Raw genomic sequence first — 12967 nt, forward strand, 5'->3', positions numbered from 1 at the left:
CAGACAGACAGACAGACAGACAGACAGACACCAAAGTCTCTTTCAGACAGACTCCACTCCATTGTTGTTAGAGCGTCTGAGGTTGATTCCTGGGGGCCATCCCATGACAACGCAGGCAGCCATGGAAACGCTGTGCTGTAGTGTAATTTGGGAAGAGAAGAGCCCTGGCCTGTTTAGTGTTCAGAGGAATCAGAAGCACTCAAGAGCTGCTAGTGTCTATTGGAGATGTGGAGAGAGGGGGGTGTCTGCCGGAGCTACAGGGGGAGAGGGTGTTAGGGAGGGCAGGCAAGTGAAGAGGCACAACATATCATAACTAGTTTACCCTCACCTTGTTGAGCCCCTACCCCTCCCCCTCTCCCTACCCTGCAGGCCTGTGCTACCCTGCAGTCCTGTTCCCGGCAACCAATAGCTCCACACTGCTTTTATCAAAGGGACATCTCATTTATTCAAACAGCAATGACAAACAGCGGAAACCAAGCTAATAGAGGCTGGGTTCGAATAGCAATACACTTTCGTTGGAGAGGAGACATAGCTATCTAGGTTAACAACGTGTGCAAAGGGAACTGCATTGACAGAGGTTGTTAAAATGATCACAACACTGTTTTCTACTATCACTGCAGGGTTTGTCACTGTTTTGAACATTCATTTGGATAGACTCAGTCCAAGGACAACATTCTCTCCTATCACAGCTCCAAGTCTCCGCATTCAACACAGTCCTATTTAACCTGCTGGCTCTGACTGAAAGACACAGCCTCTGCCTGACACAGCTGCCAGTCACACCTTTCTCTTCCTGTCTGAGTGTGCCAGCTCTCTCACCGTATCGCTATACCCAGGCCCCCGTCCATCCATCCTTCCATCCATCCATCCCACACCCTCAGAGAGAGCAGCTTTGTATGGCAGGGAGCACTTCCTGTTTGACCCCACACACCAAACCACACAGACACCACACGGACACACCAGTGCTCAACCACGGCGGCTCAACCACGGGCAGCTGTAAGCAATATGAGATCATTACCATCATTATGTAATTAAATGTCATTTTTGCAAATGACACTGCTAAATGGATTGTAATATCCACCCTGCCTTGTTCACTAATCCATTTAGGGGCAAATTAATGATGTGGGCTTTTAGGGAACCCTAGTCTACATTTTCTTGCAGTGGATTTCCCAACGGCTCCGAGTTCCAACAGCACAAAGTTAATTAGAAGCACAGAACATCCTGTCTAAAAGGCAAATGTGGAGTAATCTGTCCTTCCGTCAGGGAGATCAAAGTGCTTCATTTTGTAGGGCATCCAACTACGGCAGCCTGATTCACTAAATGGCCTCTCCTGTGAAGGGGTATCGGCTTTCTCAGCTGTGGGGTGAGGGGTTTGAAGTTTGCATTCCTCATTAGAGACACATGTTGTTCTTGTTTACTTGAATGATGTAGAACTAGCGGGAAACAGTGTTGGCCACTGGCAAGCCGTATATCTCCAGTACACATCACTGGATGGCACTGGAACAATACACAGCGAACTGAGCCAGATTCTGTTTATTTATGTTTGAGAAATCTAACAAAACCAGTATCCTAACAGAGGCCTTGAGTGGAGAAAAACGTTATATTTCAACATGATGAACGCTTTTCCCATTATTCAAATCATCACCCTTTCTCCTACTCAGGACCTTATTATTTGAGCAAATAGTTTAAAATAAGTGACAGTTCCCTATTGCTGCAATAAGATATGCTGTCTGTTCAAACAGCCATTAATTTGGTGCATGTCATACCAGCAGATGACCTGGAAACAATCTCATCCCCCTTAACTGAAATCAAGCAGCATGCTATAAAACAATCTTGAAAGGGACGTCTGATGCACCATTTCCAGCCGTCTGTCTAGAAACATGCCCTAGATTCTCCTGTGGAGGGAATCATGAAGAGACTTCTATGGCAAGAGGCCACTTTGGACAAAAGGGCTGAGCGTACTGTAAGCAGGGCAGAACAAGTATATTAGCAGCAGAGAGTTGAGAACAGCCCCACAGTCCCATAGCACAGCCACAGCCCCATAGCACAGCCACAGCCCCATAGCACAGCCATAGCCTAGTAGTGCAAATGGGAGCTGGGCCTATCGCTCACACACAGAGAGAGCACAACTCCACAGCCAAAACATACTGGAGCACAGGTCTCTGCAGCACACACCATATGGAATCTGTAGGACTACATAAACTAACAGGGCCTCCACAAGATTCAAGAGCTTATGGGGTTACATAAAGTTGACCCAAAAGATGTATATACACAGGCCACTTTGGCCATATCTCAGTAACAACTAATTGCAAGCAGATGATCAGGCCTCTGCTACTGTATTTCAGAGCTGGCATCGCAGTCTCAGGAGACCATAGATTTCTTGTGCCTTGAGGGGTTAGGTCTTAGCACAGCGTCTGCTGTGGCTGTGCTGTGTAAGCCATAGGAGAAAACTGTCACTATTGAACACATGCATAACAGGTATATGTCCATGAAGTCAAATGAAATAATAAGGCAGCTTAAACAAACACAGATAACAGAGATGAAAAACACTAACATTTGCATGCATTGTGTTCGAATTTTGCAGAGAGGGTAGTGTTTTATTATTATTTTACCTTTATTTAACTAGGCAAGTCAGTTAAGAACAAATTCTTATTTACAATGACGACCTACACCGGCCAAATCCGGACGACGCTGGGCCAATTGTGCGCCGCCCTATGGGACTCCCAATCACGGCCGGTTGTGATACAGCCTGGAATCGAACCAGGGGGTCTGTAGTGACGCCTCAAGCACTGAGATGCAGTGCCTTAGACCGCTGCGCCACTCAGGAGTGTAGTGGGAGTATGTTGAGTGAGTGGGGTTAATTGAGGATTAGGCTATAAGCTTTGGAAGGTGGAGTCATTGTGAGTTTTAAAAGAGAGGTTAGAGAGAAAACAAGGGCGTGGATGGCAGTGAGATAGTTTTACCACAGTCAGACCAAAGAGGACAGAGTATCATAAGGGCCTGAGTCTTTCTGTTCCACCTGTAGCAGACACACTCACTGCACTTTCATCTCACATCTCCACACCTATCTCATGTCTCTATCAAATCAAATTAAATTGTATTTGTCACATGCTTCGTAAACAACAGGTGTAGACTAACAGTGAAATGCTTACTTATGAGAGAAAAACAATAGAAAAATAATAACATGAGGAATAAATATTACAAATAACAACATAAGGAATAAATAAATACACAATGAGTAACGATAACTTAGCTATATACACGGGGTAAGAGTACCGAGTCGATGTGCAGGGTTACGAGGTAATTGAGGTAGATACAGTGCATTCGGAAAGTATTCAGAGCCCTTGACTTTTTCCACACTTTGTTACGTTACAGCCTTTTTCTAAAATTGATTTTTCTTTACAAATATTCTAAAAAATCTACACATAATACCTCATAATGTCAAAGCGAAAACAGGTTTTTAGAATTTTTTGCAAATGTATTAAAAGTAAAAAATGTATTCAGACCCTTTTTCCGTTGATCCTGTTTCCATTGATCATCCTAGAAATGTTTCTACAACTTGATTGGAGTCCACCTGTGGTAAATTCAATTGATTGGACATGATTTGGAAAGGCACACACCTGTCTGTATATGGTCCCACAGTTGACAGTGCATGTCAGAGCAGAAACCAAGCCATGAGGTCGAAGGAATTGTCCATAAACCTCAGAGACAGGATTGTGTCGAGGCTCAGATCTGGGGAAGGGTACCAAAAAATGTCTGCAGCATTGAAGGTCCCCAAGAACACAGTGGCCTCCATCATTCTTAAATGGAAGAAGTTTGGAACCACCAAGACTCTTCCCAGAGCTGGCCGCCCGGCCAAACTGAGCAATCGGGGGAGAAGGGCCTTGATCAGGGAGGTGACCAAGATCCCGATGGTCACTCTGACAGAGCTCCAGAGTTCCTCTGTGGAGATGGGATAACCTTCCAGAAGGACAACCATCTCTGCAGCACTCCACCAATCAGGCCTTTATGGTAGAGTGGCAGACGGAAGCCACTCCTCAGAAAAAGTCACATGACAGGCCGCTTGGAGTTTGCCAAAAGGCACCTAAAGGCCTTTCAGAGAATAAGAAACAAGATTCTCTGGTCTGATGAAACCAAGATTGAACTCTTTGCCCTGAATGCCAAGCATCACGTCTGGAGGAAACCTGGCACCATCCCTACGGTGAAGCATTGTGGTGGCAGCATCATGCTGTGGGGAAGTTTTTCAGCGGCAGGGACTGGGAGACTAGTCAGGATCAAGGCAAAGATGAACGGAGCAAAGTACAGAGAGATCCTTGATGAAAACCTGCTCCAGAGCGCACAGGACCTCAGACTGGGGCGAAGGTTCACCTTCCAACAGGAGAACGACCCTAAGCACACAGCCAAGACAACGCAGGAGTGGCTTTGGGACAAGTCTATTAATGTCCTTGAGTGGCTCAGCCAGAGCCAGGACTTGAACCCGATCGAACATCTCTGGAGAGACCTGAAAATAGCTGTGCAGTGACGCTCCCCATCCAACCTGACAGAGCATGAGAGGATCTGCAGAGAAGAATGGGAGAAACTCCCCAAATACAGCTGTGCCAAGCTTGTAGCGTCATACCCAAGAAGACTCGAGGCTGTAATCACTGCCAAAGGTGCTTCAACAAAGTACTGAGTAAAGGGTCTGAATACTTATGTAAATGTGATTTTTCAGTTTATTTTTTTAAATAAATGTGCTAGAATTTATAAAAACCTGTTTTTTCTTTGTCATTATGGGGTATTGTGTGTAGATTGATGAGGAAAAAATACAATTCAATCAATTTTAGAATAAGGCTGTAACGTAACAAAATGTGGAAAAAGTCAAGGGGTCTGAATACTTTCCAAATGCACTGTATGTGCATAGGTAGGAATAAAGTGAGTAGGCAACAGATAGATAATAAACAGTAACAGTGCGTATGTGATGAGTCAAAAGATTACACACACACACAGCTCATAAATCTGTGTCATCACCATACTTGTTCTTACAGGATCCTCTGTTTTGACTGTGCACACAAACCAGGTAGTTACTTTTTTCTTTTCAGATGGATCTGACCCAATATAAAAGAACAGATACAGAACATTCAATAACATGTTGTTCTACTCACAGAGGAAGTGGTCACCACCCAAATCCTGGGAAACAGTACCAGTAACTCCTAACACAGATAGAACTGAGCAACCCTTCCCACCTTCTAGAAACCACTTTCCCAATGTGGACAGACCGAGCTAGGAGCAAGGTCAGGTCACAACTTCCTCTTTCTTCCCATCTAATCCTATTCTCTGTGGACAAACAGCAGGAAGACCAAAACCACCACAGACCCAGTTCATTGTGGAGGAACACGCATGACATCAACATAACTAGAGTGGGAACTGAGTCATGCTCTGGGACCTGGTAGAAGTTATGATTACTATCCTGCTGAGGTGAAAAAGAAACATGAACTATGAGTGATAGAATGGTGCAGGGCCATGGTAGAGCAGAGACTGGGGCATCTGGAGAGCATTAAGACATCAGATCCACCAGGAGATTCATTAGGCAAGCTGTGAGCCAGCTGTTTGTTTAGGTAAGGGCTTGGGTCTTGGCTCTCTCTGGTTAGCAGGAGACAAGAACTAGGCTACAACTCACACATGGTAGCATGAAGAAAACACCATGGTGATGCTGAGAATTCTGGCTAGTGTACACACAATCTATGTGAAGAGGATGCTGGTTGCCACAAGAGTGAACTGAAGATGTGCATATTCATGGATTGAAAGCTCAGTAGGCCATCTACAGAAAAATATAATTTTGCCTAATGAATAGCTTGGTATTCACTAGGCAAAGAGGGGCATAACAGATTTCATGGGAACCATAGTAACATTTATTAGGATAAATAATCTAATTAAACTGCTTATTTAAACAGGGAAGTGTTTCCAAAAGTCGTAAAGCCTGCAATTTGCAAACAACGGTGCACCTCGGCTATAATTAATTTTATTTCCACAGGAAAATAATGTTGTCCTTTCATGATCCTGGACCAGGTCTGCTGGTCAGATAGAGCATCCTGCTGTATGCTGCTGAGTGCTGCTGCTGACCCCGGTTCATCCTCAATATGGTGCTCCACTCCACAATGTAAACCAGCCTTGGCCTCAGGCTTTCAGGCTCAGGACCTCCTCATGACCCCTGCTGCACTACAGGGAGAGGCTGAGCATCAGCACCGTGTCATGACCTCATGCAGTCAGAGTCCTTGATGTGAGAGGCCAGCAGGGGGCTGATAAGACTGGCTGGCATGACTAGGCTACATACTGAGACGAGCACTTCACCAGACTAGACCAGACAGTGTGATGGGGTATCCCTTCCCACAACACAGGTAAGGAGATGAGGGAGGAAGAGGAGAAGGTGAAGGAGGAGGAAGAAGAGGAGGAGGGGGAGGATGAGGTGCAGCCATGAGGGTGTTTTCACAACAAGGCCTGTCCAGGGTGATTTATGAGCAGCTCCCTCCCTGGTGGACTGGAGAAAGTGGCTGTCTCTCATAAACACTAGAAACATCAACATCAATGTTCTTCTATTTATAATGCTATTAACAAACAAATACCACTGTGCTGCAACATCTAGTCTAGACTTTTGTATGAACAGGTAAAACAGCATGTTATCACACATTGTCACTAATAAAATATGGAAAACATCCATCATGTATCTCTTTTCATGGATGACATAATAATCAATGTGATATCTGTGTTCCAATTGGCTAGCAGTGTTCTTTCAAGAAGTGTGATATACCGTATCTAGACAGAAGCTCAGATGGCTCTCCATACTAAAGGCCTTTCATGGGCAGTCTGCATGTCTCTGCCAAGAGGCTGTGGTCTAATGGAGCATGTCTAAGCACCTACGACCAGACCCCTCCCATAGCAACACAGTCCACAGCCATGGACGGCCATTTCATGCATACATAAAGAAGAGTACGGTATAGTAGTTACATTGTGCTTGGTAGATTCCTTATCTCGCTTGACAAGATTGTCATTTTCAATCACTTCAACATGAGTGGCTCAACAGGCCTAAACACTGTCCTACAGGACAAGAATAAAGCACATTCTGATATACATTATGTGCTTAGCTACTTTCAAATGAATGATGTTCTTAAATTATTAGTGCTGTGGGCATGGCCACTACATGCTGATCTCTACCGTGACTGGCTACACTGTGTTTAATTAACAGAGGGCTGAATAGATCAACAGGGACAGAGAGCCAATATAAACCACATATAGGTGTCCCTTTAAATAGCATTCTAGCACACTAAGCTTTCCGGCATGTTCTGCATTAAAGCCAGGAACAAAAGAGGGGGGCAAAGCAGATGTAGGCTCTCCTCCCTGAACCCATGATCCGTCCTGATAGGTGCATAATGAGAACCAGACCAATGTTCACACCATAACACACACAAATCCCCTTTCATTATTCATGGAAGTTTAGCCACTTCATTAAGGCGGAGAGTGGGACGGAGGGGGAGGGGAGAGGAAGGCTGTCCAGGATAATGTTGCTGCTGCTGGGCTGAGGAGGGACTGGGGAGGTCCTGGCTGGTCTGACCGCACCACAGACGTAAGGCTAGCAGGCTCACATATAACCAGACAGGACTGAGAGGTAGAGGGGGGTTCTGTATGGCCCAGATCCCTGAGGCTCACGGCATGGAGTGTTGCTTTGATACAGTAAACATAGAGTGACACAGCCCTTCAGCGGGGGGCCTGAGAAATGCCATCACACCGGCACTGACGTTAGCAGGCAACGGCGGCTCCCATTGTCAAGCCACTGGCAATCAGCATCCCTATCGCCATGAACACTTTGTTTTCTGTTCATGAGTGTTTGCTTACCAATTGAAAATATGTCACTACTGGTCACTAACATTTGCCTATTTCAATCCTTCTCCCAAATCTATGTTGCTGCAGCTGGTAAATGGTTAGGCCTACATGACTGTAACTGTTTCATAAGCGGAGAGCCAGTTTCTTTCCTACTGAACCTCTCAAAGTTTTAAGAGCTGTAAGTTACTCCTGCTGTAGTTAAAGTAGGCCGTTGACCCGTTGAGTAAAAGCATGGCTCATCATTAGAACAGTGGCAAGACTAAGAGGTAAGAGGTACAGTAATGTGATACTAATTACCTTACAGCTCAATTTAGCCACCGACTGGTTTATTCCTAATGGATGCTTCAGTAACAACGTATTTTTCCCCCTTTAAAAAACAAACAAAAAACGACTTATAGAGTACAGACACAAGAAAGAAAATAGAAACTTGTGCCTACTGTATATTCAGAATCTTGATATAATGTAGGCATCTTGACATGACTGACTAGGAAAGTGACATTTCGGTCTTACATGTTTTATGGTGTTCATTCAAGATTAGTGATTAACCCAAAACGCAAATATTTTTTCCAGTCCAAGGAGACGTGTGAAGGAGCTGAAAATGCCTTTTCAGGTTGTGAGTGTTGGTGTTTGCTATTGTGAAACGTTCCGTCAGGGCCGTGCTGGAGGCTTTGTGGAGGCTGGCAGGTGAGAGAGATTACCTGGGACTATAGAGGTCCAGCAAGAGAAAGCCAGGATGCAGGCTGGGACAGGCAGGACAGGCAGGACAGGCAGGCAAGCTGAGGCCTCCATGACCCATTTCAATCGTCTCCTCTCCTGGCCTCAGAAGAGCACACACTGGCTTAATCTAGTGTAGGTGTAGATATTATGACAACGCAATCTGAGCACACTGTTTCTATGCCAGTATGTGTTTAAAGACTATAGGCTGATCCTAAAAGGTGAGTCATTGGGATCAACAGTAAACTAACCCTACATGCCTGAATGTATGGGCTTGCATTACTACTATCCTATGTAAATAGCCCTAAAGGTTTTGTACTCCTATGAAAACAAATATTATACAGATTGATGAAAAGTGTAGCCTAGGTGGATTTCTAGTGCTGCCCTCTACAGAGCTGGACCCGCTGCCCCCCAAATGGCCTGTAAGACCTAAGACCATGTGTACTGTGATGAATTGGGTGGTAAATTACATTATCAATAGTTCACACCCAAGGGCATGTGAGCCATCCATAGCTTTAGCATTATGTGCACACTGTCATCAACCCTGGCAGAGCATTGGTACGTTGACAAATGGGCTGTATTGCCATTACATATCCTTTGCTTCCTTCTTCCAAAACCACAAATCAGGAGCCATTTTGAGGTCAGATAATGAGAGAGCACAAAGTCATACAACTCATGATCCCTACACTTCTTAGTTAAACATGCACTGCACTGACAGAATACATGTTTTGAAGAAATGTTTTGATATGGATGGTGTAAGTTTATCTTGCAAACAAATTATTAGCTACTACTTACAGTGGGGAAAAAAAGTATTTAGTCAGCCACCAATTGTGCAAGTTCTCCCACTTAAAAAGATGAGAGAGGCCTGTAATTTTCATCTTAGGTACACGTCAACTATGACAGACAAAATGAGGAAAAAAAATCCAGAAAATCACATTGTGGGATTTTTAATGAATTTATTTGCAAATTATGGTGGAAAATAAGTATTTGGTCAATAACAAAAGTTTCTCAATACTTTGTTATATACCCTTTGTTGGCAATGACACAGGTCAAACGTTTTCTGTAAGTCTTCACAAGGTTTTCACACACTGTTGCTGGTATTTTGGCCCATTCCTCCATGCAGATCTCCTCTAGAGCGTGATGTTTTGGGGCTGTCGCTGGGCAACACAGACTTTCAACTCCCTCCAAAGATTTTCTATGGGGTTGAGATCTGGAGACTGGCTAGGCCACTCCAGGACCTTGAAATGCTTCTTACGAAGCCACTCCTTCGTTGCCCGGGCGGTGTGTTTGGGATCATTGTCATACTGAAAGACCCAGCCACGTTTCATCTTCAATGCCCTTGCTGATGGAAGGAGGTTTTCACTCAAAATCTCACGATACATGGCCCCATTCATTCTTTCATTTACACGGATCAGTCGTCCTGGTCCCTTTGCAGAAAAACAGCCCCAAAGCATGATGTTTCCACCCCCATGCTTCACAGTAGGTATGGTGTTCTTTGGATGCAACTCAGCATTCTTTGTCCTCCAAACACGACGAGTTGAGTTTTTACCAAAAAGTTATATTTTGGTTTCATCTGACCATATGACATTCTCCCAATCCTCTTCTGGATCATCCAAATGCACTCTAGCACGGGCCTGGACATGTACTGGCTTAAGCAGGGGGACACGTCTGGCACTGCAGGATTAAGTCCCTGGCGGCGTAGTGTGTTAATGATGGTAAGCTTTGTTACTTTGGTCCCAGCTCTCTGCAGGTCATTCACTAGGTCCCCCCGTGTGGTTCTGGGATTTTTGCTCACCGGTCTTGTGATAATTTTGACCCCACGGGGTGAGATCTTGCGTGGAGCCCCAGATCGAGGGAGATTATCAGTGGTCTTGTATGCCTTCCATTTCCTAATAATTGCTCCCACAGTTGATTTCTTCAAACCAAGCTGTTTACCTATTGCAGATTCAGTCTTCCCAGCCTGGTGCAGGTCTACAATTTTGTTTCTGGTGTCCTTTGAAAGCTCTTTGGTCTTGGCCATAGTGGAGTTTGGAGTGTGACTGTTTGAGGTTGTGGACAGGTGTCTTTTATACTGATAACAAGTTCAAACAGGTGCCATTAATACAGGTAACGAGTGGAGGACAGAGGAGCCTCTTAAAGAAGAAGTTACAGGTCTGTGAGAGCCAGAAATGTTGCTTGTTTGTAGGTGACCAAATACTTATTTTCCACCATAATTTGCAAATAAATTCATAAAAAATCCTACAATGTGATTTTCTGGAAATGTTTTCCTCAATTTGTCTGTCATAGTTGACGTGTACCTATGATGAAAATTACAGGCCTCTCTCATCTTTTTAAGTGGGAGAACTTGCACAATTGGTGGCTGACTAAATACTTTTTTTCCCCACTGTAAGTTAACTGTGTAAACAAACCATTAGATAAGAGGATGGCTGCAGAAGAGCAATACCTCCCGTGTTGATGGAAACTGTGTGTGTGTGTGTGTGTGACATTGTCCTGAGTAAGACAGAGTACAATGACCTGGTTCATGTTGTAATTACCTCTGACCTGCTATGATTTAACAGACCCACCCTGATGGAGCTGCCATTCATGCTCTGGGATTTAGCTGGCTTTCCTGCCATTAAGTTCTAGATGTGGGGTAGCACACAGAGCAACACACCCAGTCAAATGCATGGATTGGAATCCTTTCATACTGCTGAGCCATCATGAATGTTCCTTCATGGAACTGTCATTGACAGAGTAACTGCTATGGAATGTATTGAAATGTCTTACAATGATAGAATAAGTTAATCAACGGAAACACAAAAGCATTAAATCAAAATGTAAAACCACTGACAGGAGCATAATTCTCACAATAGGTTACTACAGTATCTTGTACTGAGTAACAATATATCACTAATACCTTGCAGAACATGTTTTCTCTCCCTTTCAACAGGAGAACCATTGGTAGTGTGTGAGGCACTGTCCTGAAATATAAGTTACTTTCCGGGAGCATGTCAGTTAGTGAAGGGGGAAAAAAATCTATACACTTAGTGTACACATTGGGATATTATTTTTGACAATATATCGTATTGTATCGTTTTGACAGTATCGCAATATAATTTTTTGCGCTAGTTGGCCGCACCTGTACCAAAACTCCAGTATTTTTCCTTCATAGCTTGTTCTCCATCTTCTTTTTAAATAGGGAGCCAATTTGTTTTCAGCACTTTAATTTCCATGACTGATCAAAACTCTTTCTCATGGCTCTCTCTGGTCAGCAATATGTTTGAAACATCGAATCGCAATAAAATCACAGTATCCAATCGCAATACATATTGTATCGGCACCTATGTATCGTGATAATATCGTATCGTGAGGTCCCTGGCAATTCCCAGCCCTAATGGCAGCTATGTAAATGCTGTGCTCCACACACTAAGCTCCTCCACAGGGCCACAGAGCTGGTTAGAGAGGTACAGCCTTGCTCCCATTCGTCTGTTTATCAACACCTTGCCAAGCGTCACTGTGCATGTTAGATATCCCTCAAAGCCTTGCCTGAGCCCCTGGCCCCTCCAGAGCTCTCCTCTCCTTAAGGCCAGATGGTTCTTCAAGATGTTAAAACATTCATCGATGACCAGCAGGGTCAGTGGTTATAGAGGGTGCAACAAGTCAGCACCTCAAGAGTAAATGTCAGTTGGCTTTTCATAGTCGAGCATTCAGAGGTTGAGACAGCAGGTGCGGGAGAGAGAGTGACAGCAGGTGCGGGAGAGAGAGAGAGAGAGAGAGAGAGAGAGAGAGAGAGAGAGAGAAAAAGAGAGAGAGAGAGAGAGAGAGAGAGAGTGAGAGAGAGAGAGAGAGAGAGAGAGCCACAGCTATTCTAACAGTCAGGAAGGAAGGCGATGGATGACACTTACTGTAAGTGAAGCTGAGTCGTGGAGTGACATCGTCCTCGGTGGCAGCTGCTTGGACAAAGGCGTAGGCCAGTAGGAGAGTGAAGGCCGGGAGACAGAGCTGGGCCATGCTTATTGTCCACATGGCTCCCCTCCTCACGACTGCCAGCCAAATCACACTGTCTGTCTTTCACAATTTTGGGGAATTCATGAAGAGCGTCTTTTTCTCCCCTGTGTTTATTTCCTCTCCCTATCTTCCTGTAGGTCTGGGCTCCCTGAATGGGAGACTGGTGCTCTGTTGTGAAAGTGAAGACGGGCAGCTCCTCCGGGGCTACAGATGACTCTGGGCTCGGAATGATGACCTTTCACCTCACAACGAGCCTTCCAGAATGGACAGCCGCCTCTAATCAGCCTCCATGCACTCACACCACCCCAGGGGCTCAGCTGAGATCTGCACACATGGACAAAAGAACATTCATTAACATTGGTGTACAGACAGTGCAACACAGCTCACATGGTTCTTCTCTTTATCATGGAACATT

At 44.7% G+C, this 12967-nt stretch overlaps 1 protein-coding gene across 1 annotated transcript in view; it reads right to left on the minus strand.

Moving 5' to 3' along the window:
* LOC311134484 (semaphorin-4B-like) overlaps positions 1-12967 on the minus strand; it is a 66713-nt gene that overhangs the window by 26638 nt on the left and 27108 nt on the right. Inside the window, exon 2 of the mRNA XM_084168171.1 lies at positions 12450-12876. Coding sequence (XP_084024297.1) covers positions 12450-12570 — 121 coding nt within the window. The 5' untranslated portion in view covers positions 12571-12876. The remainder of the gene's footprint in view (positions 1-12449; positions 12877-12967) is intronic.

This window comes from Coregonus lavaretus, assembly GCF_964263955.1.
Source record: "Coregonus lavaretus genome assembly, chromosome: 9".
Taxonomy (NCBI): Eukaryota; Metazoa; Chordata; class Actinopteri; order Salmoniformes; family Salmonidae; genus Coregonus; species Coregonus lavaretus.